We start from the raw sequence: 22,443 nt of genomic DNA on the forward strand, positions 1-22,443 counted from the left end.
AATAATCAATAACACTTTAAAACAAATCAGCTTCAAACAAACAAAACAACTTCAAAGGAAAAGTCCCCAATATTTAGAATGAAATAAGCAAATATACCAGACTCTAGTTCCTCTTCCTCTTTCGCGTGACTCTTCGTGGTTCTTCGGGAATAGGTTCTTGCGACAGTTCATCCAGCACGTCTTGAGATATCTCGGGCAACAAGCCTTGAGAAAGCTCAGGGAACAAGCTTTGTGTCTGCTCTTGGGTCAAGTCTTGTGAGGGTTCGGCGATGGTGTCGTAAGCGGCGGACTGCTGGCTGGATTGGTCCAACACTTGAGTCTGGGTAAGCCTGGAACTGTTTAAATAAAATTTTCACACTTCGCGCAAGTAAATTCGTAGTAGTAGTAGTAGTAATCACTTTATTGTACACAACACAGGTTTACATAATATTTACAGAAATAAAGGTACAAAGGCGAACTTATCCCTGTAAGGGATCTCTTCCAGCTAACCTTCGAGTAGATGAGGGGAGAATTCAAATTAGATAGACAAACTTACGGAATGCACAGTAACATTTTAAAAGTAAACTAACCAAAACGTCCAAAAGTAAATAAAATACATAAATAATAATAATTCGTATAATGTATCCGTATAATTTGTACATTATTGGGCAGGCTGGGAAACAGCTAGTCATGGCTGATAAGTTGATAACTTCGCTTCATCCGCCGATGCTTTTCTTCAAACATACGAGAAAGTAAAGTATAATAATATAAAATAATCTAAGTATCAAACATCAGTCGAACCTTCACCACAGGGCTTGACGGGCGGACACACGTAAAAAATTGTTTCAGGGTCACGACATGACTGTATACTCATTAAAATGGAAGTTCCCTAGCACAATCACAAGAAAATACTTTGGCGTAACATGGCAACGTGGTACCTACTTACAAGAAAAAGTTGTTATTACTGAAATTGAAAAGCACCTGTACATGGCCCAAAAGTACACCAGCATTTTGAACGTTCCGTCATCGCACAGCTAAACGAACTGAGATTCGGTCAATTTGATGCCAATTTGTCGCCGCGGGGTGAGGTAATTCAATTAGGGTTAGGGTCGGGGTGGAGAGTGGACATCCTGGCGTGACGTCTATAAAATTTAAAGAGATAAGAGTAACAGAATAAGGCGCGTTGTTGATTAATTTGCGCAATCGGGTAATTAATGTGTGATCTACTAACAACACCATCTATATTCATTAATCTAAAACCTAGATGACTTGCGCGGTCCACAGGTGATAAGATATGCGATCAATTAAATAGTTCCCAGTGCACCCGATAGAAGGCGCTGTAATAAACAAGCAATAATAAGGACTAGGTTTTAGGTACATACTTCACTTACCCAAAATAGAGCATATTATGCTGATTTGTGTACTTTATGTTCTGCATCAACTATCAACGAGCCAATATTTGGAAAAAGTGTAAGTAAGTACAGTTAGCATTACGAGTAAGTATCTGCGACCCTCGATATTTGATTAGAAATATATCTTGGCAGTTTGCGTTCAAAGATATTTGCAGCAGTTTAATTTTATAGTTCTTTGTATACAGACATTATGTATTTGTTACAAAAAGTGTAACAAAAAGTATTTGTTAAGTTACAGGGAATAGATACTTTAACCGCAGGGTCTGATACGCGACGCTGACTGTACCACAGAACAACTGATATTACTCGCGCAGTTGACGCTTATATATGCTGGCACCGCAAAGCGATATGCTAGTAAGAATGTCTAAACCTTGAAACATACATAAAAACCTGTACCCGCGACACAAACAGCCGCAGTGTGCCCATGCTAGTCGCTCCTACTCAATGACTCACAAAGGCCCGAAAGTCTTTCAGTGTTATCAGTCCAAAAATATATAACAAAATTCCAAATGTATATAAGGTTTACTCGGGTAATTCCGAATGTCGAAAACTGTCGGATAATTCCGAAAGAGACTTTTATTATGATGGAATTAAGGGTGATTTTCATCTGAATTTCGGAATTATCCGACATTCGGTAATACCCGAATACACCTTATGTAACAAATGTACCTACGTGACAAGTAAAATATTTTTGTACCAATAAAGAAACCTAACTGAACTGTTTTTACTAGCCTATAATAGTGTACCACTGCTAGGCAAAGTCCTGCCCTCTTTTCCGTCATTTGGGCCTAGGACTAGCCTATCAAATGTCTCCCGTTATTCTTTACAAAATGTATCAAGGTCGTCCCGCCATCTCCGTTTTGGTCTTCCTCTACCCCACAATCCATCCTGTGGGATCCAGCCTTTGGTTAGTTTGACCCAGTGTTCCGGATGCGTAAACAAAGTACGTGTATGATGGTAATGGTAACATACGAAAAAAACGAACCTATCTGCATTCAGCCTGTCCAATTGAGATTGGTCAAAGTCTGCTTTGCAGCATGGCCACTTCTTCACTTGTTGTAAATACCGATTAAGGCATTTCGTGTGCACCGCTCTTCCACATGCGGGTACTGGGCAATTGTAACCCTGAAATAATTAAAGTTAAGTCAAAATCAATAAAATTCCGGGCGCTAGCTATACTATATGTGATGCGCAGCTTCAACCTCGAATGCTACGCCATAATATTTACATCAATAGCATTGAGATATTAGATATGGATCAACTTTTATTGCTGATATTCTGTATATGCAGGAGAAAAGAGTAGCATAGTTTATTAGAAGAAATGTTATACTACGTTCTAATAATATGGTATAAAGTGACCCAGGCGACCATAGGTATCCATGGCAACCAAAGACATATGTAACTCCGTATAAGATGAATAAAGTCTAAGAAAAAAACGTGCCTCGGAAATCAAGAAAAAGTCATTCTCGGATAGATGGCGCACACACCTTTGGCCTATGGTCGGCTAGATGGCGTTGCGACACCGTTTCATATTTAACAATTTTAACACATAGGTATCAGTGAATGAACATGGGTCAAAATGATATAAAAATAATAAAATCATTTATCCATATATATAAATTTTTCGATAGTTTTATACGTTTTCATTTTGAGTTTTAGTCGTGTGTCGATAGATGGCAGTAAATTTACTGTGACTACAAAATTTACTATGACAGGACCCCTCTATACTATCTATTCTCTTTGATGGCAACAAATGACAAAAAAAAAATGATTCACCCTTCTACAGGTTTAGCATGTTTTTAGCTTTTATTACCTATTGCTCTTTACCTTATCTACGTCATAAAGCTTTATTATGAATCAAGAAATAACTGTTAATATTTTGCTTTAGCGTCAGAGGCATATACATCCGTCATCATTTGCAATCAAAATAAAGCATGGTAAATTTAGGGTTATAAGAAATTTCACTTAGGATGTAGGTAAGTATGATTACCTACATATCATTAATAGGACAATGAGTGAATATAGTACACAGTTTTCAGTTTCGGTGCTGTAAATAGGTATTTTTTCTGAGATTGTGGTAATAACAGTACACACCAAAAATAAATACTTTAGTAACATACATACTTAGACTATGCACAATGCCTTGGTGCACAAAATAACGACCTCATGTGGTCGCGACCATTAGTCATGAGGAATCGAGGAAGAAGAGACCTAAGTACTTATCAAAATTCTTATATCGTGCCCTCAAATACCTACCCTGAAGACAATTTTCTTGCACAGAAAGCATTCATCAATGGCGTCTGGCATATTTTCCCGAAGATAGCTCTCAAACTCGTGGATAGCCCTAATGCCCAGAAGATAGTTGTTATTATTCTGATCTTTGTCCAAATAGCGCATGCGGCACCAAGTATCGAGTAGTTTCTGGAAAGTAGTTAAATAATCAATTAATTCATGTATTAAATCATGTGTCGTTGACAAGAGTTGCCAAATTAAGTTGTATTTATGAATGGTGTTTTAGTACAACAGGCTCAACTGGGATACTTACAACTTTTAAAAAGTAAAGAGTCAGATGGAGAGCCTATTCTTTTTTTGGAAGTTGGTTAATAATACGATCAACATGAGTGTTGAAACCACGTTTTGTCACCTAGTCTAGTTCAACCTATTTGGTAGTGATTGCCTACAAAACTGTTGGACTTGGGTTTGAATCCCCATAAATCATGTATTTGTGTGATAAGCATAGATAAGTATAATTTCTGTATGCCCACAAGCCTTACTAAATTAGTGTAAGTATTCTGCCTGTTAGGCTATCCTAAAATTGTATATTATTTAATATTGTAACATCCCAATAAGTCCTAGTTCCCTCTTGAGCCATGGCAAAAAGCCGAGATGATGATTTAATATTGCTACATTAACACATTCAGGGCCAAGAACCTGACTGTCGGGTATACTGTTAGTAGCAACTACGCGCTCCATACGGCGAAACCGTAGCTACGCGCTACGAGCGTTACCCGTAGCACTTAGTGGCAATGAATGTGTTAATTCAATAATATAAGAAAGTTTTGGAAACGAGGAAGACAAATAAGAGCCTCCCGACTGCCCAATGGTCCTCTATCTCCCCCACACTTACCTGTCCATCTGTTTTAGTAAAGGAAGATTTTAATCCATTCACCATATTCATGGCATGAATCCCAGTGATCTGTCTTGTTTCTGTGCTCATTATCTCCTCAATCAAGAGCCTGTAGTACTCGAGTTCTGTAGCGGAAAAAATATTCTGTGCTTTGGACGCTGCATCATGACCAAGTGACATGAATATAACTACTTGCTCATTTGTAAGTTCATCGTCAGCTATTTTAATTTGCTGTTGTAGTGCTCTTATCTCATCATTTATTTCTTTTACCAGGTCTTCTATTGTTGCTTCATTATTGTCTGAAAATAAAAGTTGTAAATGTTGAACAAATTTTGTCACAGTATAATCTTAATTTATAGTTAGGGGCTCCCACATTCACACAATCAAGGGCCCTATAAAGGGTTAATTTGATTGTAAATGTTGTCAGAAGAGGGCTTTTCCCGCTGATATGGGAATATTATTCCAGCATACCAAAAGCTGACACAAAAGCTAGTAAGGCTTATCTTTCATACAATACAATTAAACTCATTTGTAGTACAATTTAGTTTCTTAAACACTGTTTACAACTAGTCAGGTTGTTGGGGTTTCCGACAAAAGCCTCCTCTAAAACTTTAATACATTTGACAAAGTGTCAATTTGTCAATAGGTGTCGGCTAGCTAGCCTGGGTATACAGAGCGGGAGCAAGGTAAATTCTGTAGCACGCGTCCGCGCCAGTTAGCGTTACTCATATTATTTTTATTTTAACCCTCTATCCGCTTCGTGCAGCCGAGCCAGCTAGCCTGAAGACTTCTTATGTTTTTAAGAAGACTAGCTGCCCACGAATTAAACCATGCTAAGGCAATTTTGATAAGTCTGACAGAAATGATATAACAGAATGGAAGGCCTCTTCATGGGCACCTGAGCGGCTAGATATAGCAGCAGTCTCTCATGTCGTAACTTTCAAATTGTATATAAAACGATATGAAAGATACAGACCATCAAATTTGTTTACTACTTGCTGAGTTTCATCAAATGTTAGCACTCCCCGGCTAGCTATGGTTCTTAGTAAGAATCTATGCACCCTGCCGTAGGCCATATTGATCTTCACGACGCTTAAAGAAATTATACACAGATTATTAATATTACTTATAAATTTTCCGGAACAATAGATACATTAATCAAATTTAATCTTTACCAATTTGTTTTGCTTTGTAATGCAATGCATGAAAAACAAAATATATGTTTTTGATTTAGCGTCTAACTCAAAAGATCTAACTCGGCGGGCAATTTGACACTGACGTCACTAACGGTGGCACTTTGACATTGACACTTAAATCCAAAGAGTATATTTTTTTCTTCTAAAAGGGCTTACAGATCATTACAGATGCATCAACTTGCTTACAATATAGCTTGGCAAAAAGAGTAGAAAAAGTGGCAACATTGTAGTGTCGTCCCTTTCAAACAAATTTATATAAGAAAACGGGACGACACTACAGTGCTGCCACTTTTTAATTTCTACTCTTTTTTGCCAAGCTATACAAATGCATCAATTTGAAACGATGAATCTGGGCAACTACGATATAATTATACGTAAGTATGTAGAGTTAGACCAGTGCCCTGTTTATCAAAAGCTTGTAATACAAGGTGGAAATCCCTTTCTAACAAACGCTATCAAAAAGGGACTTCCACTTGTATTATGCCGGCTACACACGTCACTACAAATCGTAACGATTAAACTGTGCAGTCCGATTTGCGCAGTTTTATTTACCGTGCGACAAATCGTTGTCGATTATCGTTCATCGGCCGATGTGTCGGAAGCCGGTGTTGCTCGAAGTTCATCGGTGACAGTTGCAAATTATATTAAATAAATCGTTGTCGATGCGTTTGCACAGTTTTATCGTTGCGTGTGGATGGCGATCGGTCATTTCGGCAGTACCAAAGAGTATAATAATATATGTATAGTAAAAGAGAGCCAACTCGCGAGTAAATGTCAAAAAACGTCGACACTAACGCTCCTAGCGGATTTTTGTCACAAACCTTTACGTATGTGTGCGTGGCACACATGCATAGTAGTAATAAAGACTATGGCGCCTTTTTCCTTGACCGTAAACAGTGAACTACAATGAGGGTTCCATTCTTTCACCTTCTTACAAAGCAATCACGTGAAAAATGAATACACCTCATTGTAGTGCACTGTACACGGTCAAGGAAAAAGGCGCCAATATATTATGTACTATAATACATATTCATTCAGTGACGATTTACTACCTAGACCAGTATTTTATAAATGTTCATACCAAAGAATATTTTAGTCGCAAAAGTAAAAACACGATGTGTAAAAATATCATTTATTTTTCATTACTTACATGCGTAACAAACCAAAAAAATATTTTCTAAGGGTTCCACTTATTATAATAAATTAGTTCGAAATAATACAAATCCACTATTAAAACTTGAACTTAAATTTGACTAGCTAGCACGAGCCACGAAGCATTGATGCGTTTTGGTGTCATGTTGTTTTAATTCGCACAGCCTAAAAGGCAATAACGTTTCTTTCTCCCAGGCGCACTCATTTTCATCAATTTATAGTGATTATACTATAAATTATTAATTAAAATTACAAAAAATTAGAATCTTCTGTTTGACTTTTATAGTTTGACGGTTACTATGTTTTTTGTTTTAACGTTTCCTTTCACGTAAGGCACTTGGCGAAACTATTTAGTTAAATGTTCTTAATAAAAACGATTATATTATTTTAATATAAATACAATTATATTAAGACGATTAAAAAATGTGAGGTACCTAAATTACTGAAAATATTAAACGTTTCATACTTGAAACGGAATTTGTGATAAAAATGCAAAGACAAATTTTTTTTCTTCTTAACAATTATGGCCTGGATGCGTGTTTTTTAAGACATCACAGACAAAGCGGTGACACCATCTAGTTGATTTACATGGAAGCATCAGGTGAGGAAATGTTGCTGTAAACATAATGCTGACTGCGCTAGTTTCCATATATAAGGTACCCCTCTTTGAAGTTTCGCCCCCCTGGGCAGTACTTCACGTAGCTTGCTTGTGTGCGCACGTTCGTTCTTCAAGTAAATAATGAAAAATGTAATGAAAAATATAAAAATGAATCCATATTTCTCTTGGTCACGGCATCACGCGTGAACGGCTGGACCAATTTCGCTTATTCCTTTTGTCTTAAAAGTAGTAACAGACTATCGCACCGGTCCGCGACCTTGGTGCGGTGCGGAGCATTTATCGATAGTGTGTAAGCTTCCATCGCACATAATTATTATTAACCCTACAATGCATGACTTTTTTGTTTTGAGAAATAAAATTATATATGATAAATATATGTATTTACTTTTAGGGAAAAATAATAAAAAAAAAAATTTAGTGTGTTCCATATGTGGAACTTCATGCATTAAGGTATAGAGTATATACATACAGAAATATATGGCACATTTTCCTTTTTATATGTTCCGTTTCTTTTTATAATGCTATCAACAGTTTTTATGGTTGTGGATTGCTTTTAAGTGACTTTTATGGATTTAGCGACCTCGTATGATGTTTTTGATGAGATTTTTGTATTTTTACATTTTTACTTAGTCCTGATGAGGCCAACTTGGAGCTCTAGTGGTGATGTATAACCAGCATCAGCATTACCAATGAATATGCAAAACTTATGGTGTTGTAGGTGGATTTTACAGAATCAGAGTGTAGGACGTGTAGGTGATCATTGAACACATTGGTGACCTATTATTGAACTTGATGCCAACTCCGAAATTCTGATTGGTGAAACTTATTATAAACTAGAACACAACTCCATGTGTTCTAGTTTATAATAAGTCCTATGTAACTGGCGTCAGGTCAACTAACTCAGGACATACCGATCGATTATTTTATGAATCGCTAAATTCTTCACAGGCCTGATTTATGGTTGGCCGCAATATTTCAAACTGAAATTTACTATCGTCACCCGAAGATCCCATCATCCAGATCCCGATCGTCTTTACTTGCAAAGGATTGATAAATAATGCTCATTATCCGCATCCCGTAAGGATTACTTTAGCATCATCTAAAAACTATACATAATTATTAATCTAATCAGCTGTTATCAGCTCTAAAAAAAGGTTAACGATTTTGAGCCTTATGCCTTGGGCAGAAGTTCTCAAATGTGTACATATTTTAACGTGAGTGTGCCGTAAAACCATAAATAACCGTTCCTACAGATTACGCCATATTAAAACTTATGCCAACGTCTTAAAGACTCTGACATGTGCAAGCATTCCTCACTTGTTTTGTATAAGCAATATGAACCTCAATGCATGGTGTACCATATCGGGAACGTTTGAAAAATAGTGCTCGACGTTATCTAAACATTGCAAAACTATAAAATTAAACTTACCATTGAATAATACATACTTTAACAGTCACAATATATATTTTTTCTTGTTGTTTAACTTTAAAACGATTTTGTTGTCGCACTTCGAAACTTGTCAAAACTGATTTTGGCACCAACTGCCGAAATTTGATCGATCACGCGACACCTTGGATATTTAATGCTACCTAGCGGCAACACGTCGAACTATTGTAGTAGCCTTGAATGTAAAGTAACCTTCAAAGTATAACAGATGTCGCTGCCTACCTTATTCTTGACACAATTCACACATATTTCGGTTGTGCCATATTTATATGGAACTGTATCCATTGTAGGGTTAATAGCGGTGCGGTGGGCATGCACGTCGCAGTAACCGGCTTTAACCGCGAACATCAAAGTTGGTAAATTTCGAGCAACTATCTCTGTCACTCTAAATACGCCTTAATTGGAGTAAAAGAGAAAGATACCCGAAAGTCGCAAACTTCGGTGTTCGCTGTAGGCCCTCAGCTCAGCAGCTGTCCTGAAACAGGAGGGAGAGAAGTTTTCTCCAAAAAACGTTAGATAGCTGTACCTACTCTATTTTGTTTGAACGATTTGTAGAAGGTATGTTACTTTCTCCTTATCGTATGCATTTTATAGGTACTTATATTTATACTTACGAGTAAATTATATAAAATTAAAACTAAACATTATTTAGGCTACAGAACAGCGTGGCTCTGTTGAGTAAGTCCTGAACTTTGATATACACGTAAACATATTTCATTATCCGGAAACAGGCCAATAAAAAGAGTAAACGTTAAACGGTGGATAACTACCTATTCCAGCCGCGAGCATCGCTGTTCTATTAAAGTCCTAATTGCTTTTCGCTCCCCTAATTACTTGCGTCCTGCGCCGAGCTCTCTTATCAATTATGTCTCTGTACCACTGACCACGGTGTGTTTCCAGCGGAAACTAGAACAGAGTACAAATTCGAGTAGTGTGAAAGGAATAAAATGACATCATCCGACTCCAACTCTAAGGCCCCATTCGCACGACAGCTTAAAAAGCGTTGCGTTAAAACCCGACGTTGGCGCTTTTTTACCGTTTCCAATATTTGTGTTCATATGAACGCTTAAAAATCACTTGTGAGTCGTACTGCCACGTACGCATCTCAGAAAAGCCATACTTTTTTGCTATTACTACTAATATAGCTTGAATATTTCAGGAATTTGTAAGCATAAGTTGACATTTTTAAGGTGAAACTAATAATAATCTTGACGATTGACACCAAAAATTGACACTTGACAGCCAACTGACAGCAGCGCCGGCGCTTTTTCAACGCTTGTGAGAACAGATACACGGATTTCCGTATGGTCTATTCAGTTTGACGCCAACGCTCAACGCCGAAAATCGATCAGTGCTCGATAAAAAAGCGCCGCGCTTAAAAACCGCCTTCGTGTGAATACATACATGGTTATCCATTTGTGTCATTCAGACGCTTTTTTAACGCGCGTTGATAAAGCTGCCGTGCGAATGGGGGCTAAGTAAATCTCTAGTACCTAGTATAGTATTTTAATATTATTAAAATATCTCAAAAATTAAGATACTTAGGCCCATTACTATGATTCCATTCCACTGTCATGTTCTACGTATAGTTTGGTATAGTATAAGCAAAACCGCGCCATCTATAGTATAGTGTGTACATATATAATACCGTACGACGCCACCACAGACAAAGTACTGAAAGCAATAACATTTGAAGTGACCCGCGCCACAGTAGCGCCTCTAGCGGTGAATCTCACTCGCGATCGGTACCGTGTGTAGATCCCTTAAAAAAGAGCAACAGCGCGTACGCCGACCAATGAGCGAGCGGCGGGCAGTTGCTTCTTGGAGTTTTTCGGTTTGGCAATGGCAGAATATCAAATCAAAGCACAGAATAGATAATAGTACTCCCGTACAGAAAGGAAACTTCCTACAAAACCGAAGTTTGACAGCGGTTCAGGGTCGAATCATGCTGTCCCTTTCTAATATAATATGGCACTATCCCTTTCGGCTATTTAGGGTTGTCAAAATTCAAGCCATTATCTGTGGTCGTGCACGCAGAGGGACATAAAGTTGTGTCAACCCTAATAATTGCTCGGAGCAATGCTGAGCCGAGCGGAGCCGAGTTTGGCCGAAGTCAGGAGTTTCGCACCCCTGATCAAAGTAAGTTTAGCCGGCCAAAGAAATGTAACATAAAAAAATCTGATTATAAGTAGTGATTATAATTATTGTAGGTACTTACTTACAGTGTTCCAGAGATTTGTTACGTTGTGAACCTGAGGTGTGAAGATTATACTTGCTTTTGACTAAAGTACATAATTATATTTTTTCTACTCGTCGACTGTAATTCTTGAATTAAGATTTCTTATACCAAACTGCAATTGGGTATTTTTAATGTATGGGCTCCCAACTCAACTATAATATTCATTTCGATACACTTTAGTCAACTATAATGAAATTGACCAATAACAGCTCGCCGCGATCAAGAGGACGAAACAAAACCATAGCTCAGAATAATTATTTATTTTAGGTTGTATAGGAAAACAATTGCTTCATAAGTCAGAAACGCGCATGTGACACCCTTAATATAGCAACATCCATAGACTACGAAAACCACTTAGCGTTGCTTGTTAGTCTCCATAGGCTACGGTGGCCGATATCGAGAAAACAACTGTCTAAAAATTAAATTTAGCGCGGAGCAAGTACCAGGGCCTCATGGGTTACGAGAAGGTGTTGTTGACCAGCCCGCCGGGGCGCGTACCAGAATGAAGGTATCGCGGCTGCTCGCGTAGCTTTTGGTTTGGTTTGTTTGTATGATTCTACTAGTTTAAAGTAAGTATTATTTTTGTTGACGCGTAGAAAAAGTATTGTATACAATAGTGATATAATCAAGCTTTTCAATCTCGTACCTTACTTAGACAACTCAGCAAGCTTCGTTGTCTAAACACGGTACTCGACTGAAAAGCCCTCTATTATATCACGATTGTATAAAATACTATTGTGTTCTATCTATTTTGAGTTCGTCAAACAAAATGGAGCAAACAACATTGAAGATTAAACAACGTGGTGTTATCATGCAGATTTGTTCTATTACTAGGTATCAGAATTTTGCAAACCAAGTAAAACACAGAGAACTTTAATTACACCCCAAGCAAACTACAACTTGGCACCCATATACCTACTTAGATCTCAATTCTTTTTCCGGCGAAGTCAACAATGACGAATATTCTTAATATTGAACTTGGCTCTCATTTCACATTTATGTTTTTGATGGGATAGGTATCATTACTCTTTGTACGGAAATTATTAGAGTTAGACCAAGAAAAGTGTGCAGCGATTTTGATAGCCCACGCAGTGCAAGTGTTATTAAATTTATACGTCATAATTTCATATTAGTCTGACGTTTAAAATGACACTTGCACTGCGTGGGCTATCAAAATCACTGAAGACTTTTCTCGGTCTGACTCTAGTATTCACTATTCACCATAGTTGATTTCGAAACTATAATTTATTTTTGCTATTACAAAATCGTTAGGCGCTTAGTATGTAGGTAAACACAAACTGTTTTTTGGAAAAATTTGCAATTCGTAATAAATACAATGTTTCTTTATCTCAGTTTCGTAACCACACAATTAACAAGCTGGATCGAAATTGCAACTTGCTAGGTCATCTGGAAGTGGGTTAGGTTTTTAATGATAGGATTGATAGGTCAGTACGTCAGTGAGAGAAATCCCGATTTTTAGATGTTTGTATCTTAACAACCGGTTGAGCTAAATTCATGTAACCGCCCTGGAAACTAATTTCTAAGGGGGTCAATTATCTGTTATCTCTTCTGTTCGTACCTAATCCAATGGGGTCTTAATCTTGGTCGTCCACGACCGTCCACGTCGATTTTATCCTTAGGCACGACACAGCAGAGCGCGGCCGCGGGCCAGGCGTAAATGTTGTCACAGATCGCATCCCGGGCGATATATCTCGTATTAAAGTGGTTAAGGGCGCTGTGTAATGTAGTGACTCCTCTATACCATTGGCCATGATGGGCAATTGCAGGTGATACCGAACGTGTGGAGTGCTTAATGGCCACGGTGGCCCATGATCGGCGATGATGGAGCGTTATCGCATTTCTGTCGGTTTACGGGCAAACATCAAATGATTGTGCACGTGCTGCCCACACGATGGAATCGTCGAATTCTCTAATGGACCATTATGCCGATGGTGTAGAGGAGCTTTAATGAAGGGTTGGACGACAGCTGCCGTGCCGTTGGGTTGAGAAAAACCAGCCACCCAAAAACTTAAAAAAAAATTGACCTCCCGTTTGAAACTTTGTTGTCTTTGTCAGAAGATAGTAAAGATGTAACGTTTGTAACGAGCTTTATGCAGTCACTCTTATGTATTATGTATATATATGTATATAGTACTATTATGTATTATGACGATCATCACTTTTCTAAAGAGTAAAGTTATCGCCTCGAAATGTGATGACAGGACCTGAACATAAACATGAGCATAAATTCATTAGTTTTCATTAACCACATGCCTTTATTTGAAGGCATAACTCGCACCGAAAATTATCTAAACTACGAGCGCTTTCAAACTTTTAATGGAGCCACTTCTGCCCCGCATTCAAACACAGGTGTATGTATAGAAGTACGATTTATATAAACATTATTGAAAGGCTTTTTACCATGAGAGAGTCATTTATAAAAGAGACAATATACAAACATTCTTCTAAATAAAGCTTTGAATGAGCCTGTACCTAATGTAACACGTCGATGCATACTTAGGTATAGGTATATTTAATAAGATTTTATTAGAATAGCTTGTACATACCTCGTTTGTACGCCAATTCGAACGAACGTACATGATTATATCTAAATGATGTAATTTAATTACCATTCGCACGTGCATTTCACACGTATTTGTCCGTACATGTGTTGACGTGATTGACTCACGGGCGAGTGTTAACGAAATTATATCATTTTGATGTCAAATTATAAGTTTAAATTGGCATCCTTATCTTAGAAATGTACTTGTACAAGGAAAGGTACGCAACTGTCCGGCTCAGGTTTGATTTATTTTGATATATATATGTTAGACTTGTTAGAGAGTCGCCTATTGAGAGATATATTGTCCTCCAAAGTACTGGAAAGTGACTAAACCCTCTAACTTCTGTACAAAGTTTTGTTCAAGCAAATTGCTAGTCAATATAGATTCTTATAAATTGACATTAATGTAATTTGTACTGTAATCATATGTTGTGAAATAAATAAATCTAATCTAATCTATTATATACAGGTTTGATTATAATTATAATATTTATATTATAATGTTTAAGAACATTAAAAAATAATGAGCACGTGTATTGTTATATCGCCTTATATTTTATTATTTTAACTTATATTTTCCTTAGCGGGAAGTACCTACTTTACAGACAATTTTGAGACTTGCCTTCTTTAACCACTTCTGCTGCTCACTTTACTTTACAGTAGGTACAAATTGAAGAGTGTATAATTCCTGAAAATCCGGGAGACGGTAATGCAATCGCATCCTGACTTTATTGTTTTTCAAAAAGTAACAATAGGTTTTTTTTGGCTAGCTCTCAAAATGCCTAACGAAGCCTTAACAGGTAGGTAGGTATACAGAATACAATTCGTGCAATATTTGCATCATTCAAAAACATGAAGTGCATTGCATACACGATCGCAGAACGGAAATAGCGAGTGCATGGTTTAATTGAACTACAAAAAGTAAAACAGTAAAGGCCATGGCGAGCTAAGCTGTGAAAGGTTGAAAGTGTGCCAAATAGCTGGTCGTTAAAGTTTACCGATTTGGATGATTACACCGACTCCTTCAAAAAGTTTCGTAGTTGTTTGCTTGCCTCTTACATAGGCTATAAAATTCATACTGAAAGAGTTGATTTATGTAGGGCTACACAACAAAGACAATAAAGACATCCGTACATTATGAATTTGTGTTATTTTTTACCTGCTTGATACAGAAGGACTGTAATATACAGAAAAGTGTCCGGCCAAGTACGAAAAAAATTATAAATTTATAATAAATAATTAACGTTCTCCCCTCCCGATTTCAACATTTTCAACATGTTACTTGCAGCCTGTGAAATAATTGACACATTGATATAAAATGTGAAGTAATTGACACCTCATTTATCAAAATCCACTCAGTAGGTTTAACGCTATATACAGCACAAACACACCCAGCTTTCCGTAGTCGAGTAAAAACTGCCTAAAACAGATCGTGTAAATAGCAGCCATACTGGTTAAGTAATTTTTGTGCAAAGTAAACTCCCCTTTTTGTGTAAGAACAAAAACGCGATGTAATTTCATGGCTGTTTGTTGTCCCGTCTTAATAATTAAAGCCCATGAGTTATGAACCCACGAATTTTCTAAACCTAACTCAACCAACCAAGTTACTTATGCCAAGTTTAACCACTTAGAAAGGAATCGAAAGCTCTCGAGACAGTTAAGGTTGATTAGGATTAGATCATTCTGGCACTTTTGGATATAGGTAGGTACTTTTAAGAGAAATTTTAATGTCCTTATAACAAAATCTAGAGTATACCGAAGGCAGAGTCATTTTACTGGCTATACCCAAAAGTATCAGTCAATATCAATCTATATTTAAAGTTCAGAGACAGCAAAAGAGCAGAGCGAGATGCGAGATGAGATATGTATATGTATACATAGAGTCAGTACAAGAAAAGTCTGCAGCGATTTTGATGGCCCACGCGGTGCAAGTATTATTTATACGTCATAATTTCATAGAAATTTGACGTTTAAAATAACACTTGCACTGAGTGGGCTATCAAAATCGCTGCAGACTTTTCATGGTCTAACTTTATACATTAAATGAATATGAAATCACGAATATAAACCATTTATTATTAAGACCACTTGAGGCAATTAGAATACAATTTTAGCCATACTTAACGGAATGAGTGAGGAGATAATTAACGTCCAGGCACATCTGCAACATTATCCATCACAGCACACTAAGTAGCTACATTGTCTCGCATGTAAAGAGCACTAGGGTTACCAGGCATCAGGACTGACTACAGATATATGGAAATCTTAGGAGGCTTTGATTAAGCGGAAAATTGTTTTATTTTTACAGCGACAGTCTTTGACAATTTTAGACACTGATTAAAGTGGACATATCAGCAAGATGTTTAAATGTTACGGAATTTACGGAAATGTATAAGTGTAAAGAGCTTGTTACACCTTCATGAATTCAGTAATTGTCAGCTAGTCACAATGCATTAGAGTCTAGTCTGATGATTCGTTTCGTTGGAGATACTTTATCTCTCTCAATTCTATATACCAATTGCTGTCGTTAGTTATTACATTCAGGAAGGCGTAAACTTACTGATACATAAGAACACCTCCAGCCCCAGTCCCGTTTGGCTAATGATGTCAGTCATTTTGTTCAAGAACCAGGTATTTTGTGAGGACTGTCAGATCAGGACACAGAATGGTGTCTGGTCTGGTAACCCTAGCAGCAGCACTATTTACTGCGAATGCATCTGGTTTCTCGTGAGACATCATTATCTGTTTAAGTGGCCATTATTTTCTAACAAGCAGCGGGATATAATAGAGCACTTTGTGAGATTTCTGTCATTGTTCGATATTTTGCATTCGATGCTGAGCGCTAACAATTCGGGGTAAAGGCAGTTTGCGAAGTTTTAATAGACCAATTTAAAGGTGTATTGAAAACAGGCTGTGGAAGCGACAGAGTGAACTGCGGTCTCACCTCACTCGATTAAGGAAAGCAATTCGAAAGCGGTTCCGCTTTGTATTTTGATGTTATGTTAGTTAATTCGTAATGTAAAGTAAACTTATGGTTGCAGTGGGCTTGCAGGGGTGGAACATTTGTTTTAGCTAATAGATGTTTCGGTCCTGTTTAGCCAATAGGGTTTCATGTTTTTGCAACTTCGAGTACCTTTAAGTATACAATGCAATGCAGTCGGCAGCAATCCTGCACAGCAATACTGCAGACTGCATTGCTGAAAGAAACGTCTAAAAAAACATTTGCCATATTTATATGAAATTATACATTTGCTGCAGCAATATAACAATACTGCCGATTGCATTGCTACCAGAAATGTCAAAATGAAAGTCGATGTCCTGGATAATTGAAATTTCCTGCCGCACAGCAACGCTGCACCAGAAATTCTGGTACAGTCGTAATCCGAATGTCATCTTTTTCTTTTTCACTTTAGTATCTATCCCGGTTGCATCCACAGCTGATGCTTCGGAACCTAGGTACGCAACACCTCTAAACGTATAGAAATGTAACGGTTAGTGCGATTTTATATTTATAACTAGCGACCCACCCCGGCTTCGCACGGGTTAAACAAAACCTTAACAAATTATACACCTAAACCCTCCTCAAGAATCACTCTATCGTTAGGTGAAAACCGCATTAAAATCCGTTCAGTAGTTTGAGAGTTTATCGCAAACATACATACACACAAACAGACAAACGCGGCGGGGAATTTTGTTTTATAAGGTCTAGTGATTATCTTAACCCTGTACTTTTTTACCAGTGAGTATAATTATTATATTACATCTATTCAACGACAAAATACGCAGATATGTATTTAACAACAACCGCATTATACTGAACTAACTTCCTGTCCTGTTTGTAACATTTTGGTATTTGCACATATAAACGCAAATGTTATGTCAAAATTTAATATAATAATAGCACGGAGGCCGTTTCGACCAAGCAAACTGAATGCAGTCCATTAAAAGTTTAGCCAACATTCAAAACTTGCTGAACAGTTTAAAACTACTATTTCGTATGCAAATCTATCTTTATTACTTATAAGTTCTGCCCAGGGGTATTGCATTAGGTAGAAACTTAACTGCCGTGTTTCTCAAAGTTACTTGAAGTACCAATGTATAGCTTACATTAGAAAATAGGTTTTTACGCCACTTTGCATTTAATAACCGGTCATTATAATACATATACTTAATAACCAGTCATAATCTATAGTTGTAGAGGAGCCAACAATCCTTATAAATTTGGAGTTACTTTCTGAGCGTCGTAGAGAGCTATTAGAATCGTAAGATCAGATGATAGGAAGAATAAAAGTTTATATAAAGTTTTATTTTCCAATGATTAGGGAAACGTCCACAATTTTTAAAAATTTCAGGTGATTGGAAGGCAGTGAAAAAATCGTTAATTAGAGTGTAGATTGGGTCATTTTGGTCCAGTTAATGCTATTAATAGTTTTGCTATTATTTAGAGCCAGTTGCACCAACCAACAGTTAACAGACTGATCAACGTCACGCAGCAGATATCTATGAAACTTCCCATACAATAAAATTTAGCGAACGCTTTAACGGTGACAGACGGTTTGGTGCAACCGACCCTTAATCTGACAATTATTTGTAGGTACACATTTCCTTAATCTGACGGTTACTTACAATTTTGAAGCCCGATTTTCACATTGTAACACATTGTTGTGTAGTAGGCATACCTAAACTTCGAGTACCTTTACCATTACATATAATGTAGTACCTACCTATACCTATATGTAAAAATAGGTATAGGTAGGTAGGTACATACTGCTGTTTATTACATATACTATCGTCTAGTATCCACAACACAAGTCTTTTTGAGCTTACTGTGGGACTAGATATATCGATTTGTGTAAGATTGTCCTATGATGTTTAATTACTTATATTTTATTTTTGCAAATTAGTGAAGTTGATGTTCTCTGAAATTAATACCGAATTAGCTAAAATAAACTAGACTGCTACGCTAGGTTTTTCATTTCATTTCGAGACTAATTATTTAAAAACACCCTGATCCTGATAACGGGAAAAGAAAATATAGGTATTTGCCTCATAAAAATACATCAGGTCCTAGAATTGACTCAATCGGCGAACTCAATTTGGATCACTTCCACCGCTCTTATCACCCCAAGGCCGTGGTAGGCTCAGCAACGTTGACTACGAGTTATTTATCAAGTGACTCCGGTTTCCATACGATTTAATTTTCTCTCAAACGTTTGCGTACTGGCTTTGGAGTCAAGTACAGAATAATTTCACGGCTACTTTGCTCCTCGCGCAGCGACACAACAGTTGAATTTTCCATAAAATATTTGTTAGCTTTAGCTGCAGGTACCTACAGAGAACCATATTTCTATTTTGGGACTGTATTTTGTATTCTGGAATTTCAGAATAGAGGGACTTATTCACACCTGAAATATAATTTGGTTAAATAGGTACATAATCGTCCAAATCAAAATGTGTAACAAATTAACATCTTTCTGTGTTCGTATAATTAATGTACAATAAGACCTACCTAATGTACAATACCTATATAATTTTTTTAAATTTATAAACCGGAAAAAAAGATGAATAAAGTTTCATAGTAATATTTTTCAAGAGTTGGGTATTTGTAAATATATTAAATTTGTAGGTTTTTTGTACATTCGCCATCAGATATATCGGAGCGGCCAAGGCGCTCACAAATATCTGAACACGCCTCTATTTATTGTCAAGGCGTTTTAGAGCACTTGTTCATATATTGTTAACACCTTGGCCGCTACAATATATCTGATGACGACTCTACATGATATTTACCGTCGCTAAAACATGTCTATTCTATTTCGTAAGAATTAAAAAAAACTTTGACTTGATACTATGGCGACAAATATAAAAAGCTAATATTAGCTATTAACGAATAAGAAAGTCACAAGATTAAATTTAGAATAATTTTGTCAGTTTATTTTACTCTAACATGTGTAATTATTATTTTACAATCAATGCAGGATAGGTATATCGATAATATTAATTACGAAAAATCGATTAATTGCAATTAATCGGCTGGTTTTCTTTTATATTTCTTTCCTACATCTACTTTACTACCTACTTACTGTTTACACAAACTGTTACACAAACTGTTTCTGCGAAACCAATATTTAAAAGCCTAGGTATTTTGACGTTACCTTCGCTTTTAATATTACAAATAGCTGTGACCACACGAGAGAAGTGGAGTCCACCCCGATTAGTAACGAGTTTCATCGAAGGTACGAAACCCGAAGCGCGCGCGCCGGAAAACTACCCCTCGTACCATCCAGACTTGCGAAATCAAAAAAACTCGCGCTCGTCATGGGTCGCAAGGTTTATAATCACCTCCCAAGCGAAATAATTGCTGCTCCTAGTGCGTCAGTATTTAGAACAAAATTGAAAAACTGGCTTGTCGAGCAGGCCTTCTATAATCATAACGAGCTATTTTGCTTTAATGTAGGATAAGATTATACATATCCTGTTGTACTGTATTTTTTGTGTTAAATTGTAAATTATGAATATTATATACATTATGTACATATGTACTTAAGTGTTAAATTTATTGTGACATGTAATATGATATTACCAATAAATATGATTATGATTATAATTATGATTACTGACATTGACCTGTCCTTTAAGTGAACGACTCCGCCATAGAAATAGAAATGGATTTACGGTCCCTATTTATAAACAACTCCATTGCCGTAAGTTGTGGAGCTAAATGGTTCGAATTCAGCAAACAATGGATCGGATTTACCGGTAGCTTAGAAAAAAATCTTAACAAAAACACAAAGTGGAGAAAACTAAGCGAGGATGAGAAAAACTCAAATAAAATAAAGGCAACTGTAAGTCAATATCCCCGAAGCATGCCCAAGGATAAAACCACTAAGTTTTCTACTTTAACAAACCGGTGTGTGTTCGTTTCATTACTGCGAAAATTACTTTAAAGCTAAGGAAGTGCAAAATTTTGACTGTAGCTTTTGCAAGAAATTTACGTTGACAATGTAGTGCCTAGATGCAATGCGAATATAGGTACCTATGTAGGTTTTATCGCAGGTACCTTTGAATACAATAAATCTGTACCTATAAAAAATACCTATTTATAAACAACGAACTTAAAGGATTTAATTTGCCATTTTTTGATCAGTGAGAATGAGAATGGGAGAAGTTCGGGAAGTTTTTATTCTTGATCGAGTTTAGGGACTGGGTCAAACAGATCACTGTGTTATGTCTTTCCTGTAGACATACACAAGAGTTAAGGGCTATAAAGGTTAATTTTCTTATTTAACCCTTATCCACGTGAAAAGGTCCTCCTTTTATTTAGAGAACTATGATAAAATCATTGCTTACACGCCCACAAGCTGTTAACTATAGCCCACAGGAGAGAAAAATGTGCTGTTCGCGATAACACACTAGTTTTCTCTCCTGTGGGCAATAGTTAACAGCTTGTGGGCATGTAAGCAATGATTTTATCATAGTTCTCTAAATAAAAGGAGGACCTTTTCACGTGGATAAGGGTTAAATAAGAAAATTAACCTTTATAGCCCTTAACTCTTGTGTATGTCTACAGGAAAGACATAACACAGTGATCTGTTTGACCCGACTACAATCAGGCTATTAGTTTCAAAAATAAGGCATTTTTCCGTTGTTGTTTTTATTGACAAAGATTTAATTAACAGCAGAGAGTAGTAGTTTATTTTACAAAAAAGAAAAACAAAACAGAAAAAAATCACTCAGTATTACTACAAAGGCGAACTTCTAGTTATCCTTTAAGCAATTCATTTATTTTCACGAAACTATGAAAAGCATTTCCATATCGATGGCTTTCCAAATTACAAAAATTAATAATTAATTTAATTTTAATTTACAAAAGCGTATAAACTGTTTTATACGCTATACCTATCTGCTTACCTATTGTTACTTATGAAATTGTAATTGCATGCATATGTATATTTTTCCTCTTCCGTCGACCACAAACGCTGTAAAGGGTTCAAAATGTCGGTGTGTTTCCTTAATAATTTTACGCGATACAATCCATTTACATACATTAGTTTTATTTAATAGAAAAAAACTTAAATCTATCTTGTTTCTTCTGGCCTTACGTAAGCGTGGTTAAAATTCTTCGGGTTTCTCCCTACAAGTCTGTATAAAGAAGAGACGCTTTCTAGATAGATTTTTGTACCAATGTACAAAAATAATTACACATACTATGTATAAATTCATAGATAAAATTACCCGCCTGTTGCTACCTATCTCTATTGCACGCGCATAATTACATTACATATATTGCTGTCCCGCCCATGATGATGGTTGATGTCACTGTGCGAGTCTGACACCAATATAATTATGTGCGAGCAATTATAATAGGGATAGCAACAAGCGGGTCATTGTACGAATATGTATCTGAAAAGCGTCTCTTTTTTAATTATTAACTTAACTAAAAACAGAATAAAATAAAGATTTAAGTGGGGCTCCCATACAATAAACGTGATTTTTGACCGAAGTTAAGCAACGTCGGGCGGGGTCAGTACTTGGATGGGTGACCGTTTTTATAGATAATGGTACGGAACCCTTCGTATGCGAGTCCGACTCGCACTTGCCCGGTTTTTTTCTTATTAACAACTCTATTTCCTATGCAATGGCAACCCGTGATAAATTTATTTTCGACCAGTTTGAATGTGACTGGCGTTTGAAGTTTACGTGTTTCTG

The 22,443-nt window shown here is 36.7% G+C and overlaps 1 protein-coding gene and 1 long non-coding RNA gene across 3 annotated transcripts in view; both read right to left on the reverse strand.

Moving 5' to 3' along the window:
* LOC134805523 (uncharacterized) overlaps positions 1 to 22,443 on the reverse strand; it is a 275,031-nt gene that overhangs the window by 240,128 nt on the left and 12,460 nt on the right. The window lies entirely within an intron of this gene.
* LOC134805306 (non-structural maintenance of chromosomes element 1 homolog) lies at positions 42 to 5,628 on the reverse strand. 2 transcript variants are annotated; one of them, XM_063778634.1, is made up of 5 exons: positions 5,495 to 5,628; positions 4,519 to 4,817; positions 3,648 to 3,812; positions 2,377 to 2,516; positions 42 to 329 (listed from the first exon to the last, which is right to left on the reverse strand). In XM_063778634.1, the coding sequence occupies exons 1-5, from the start codon at positions 5,592 to 5,594 to the stop codon at positions 104 to 106; spliced, it is 930 nt and encodes a 309-aa protein (XP_063634704.1). In that variant the 5' UTR covers positions 5,595 to 5,628; the 3' UTR covers positions 42 to 103. The 2 variants fall into 2 exon arrangements, with proteins under 2 accessions (XP_063634704.1, XP_063634697.1); XM_063778627.1 differs by having other exon boundaries at positions 42 to 335; positions 5,495 to 5,627.

This window comes from Cydia splendana, chromosome 2 (genome assembly GCF_910591565.1).
Source record: "Cydia splendana chromosome 2, ilCydSple1.2, whole genome shotgun sequence".
NCBI classification, from domain to species: Eukaryota; Metazoa; Arthropoda; class Insecta; order Lepidoptera; family Tortricidae; genus Cydia; species Cydia splendana.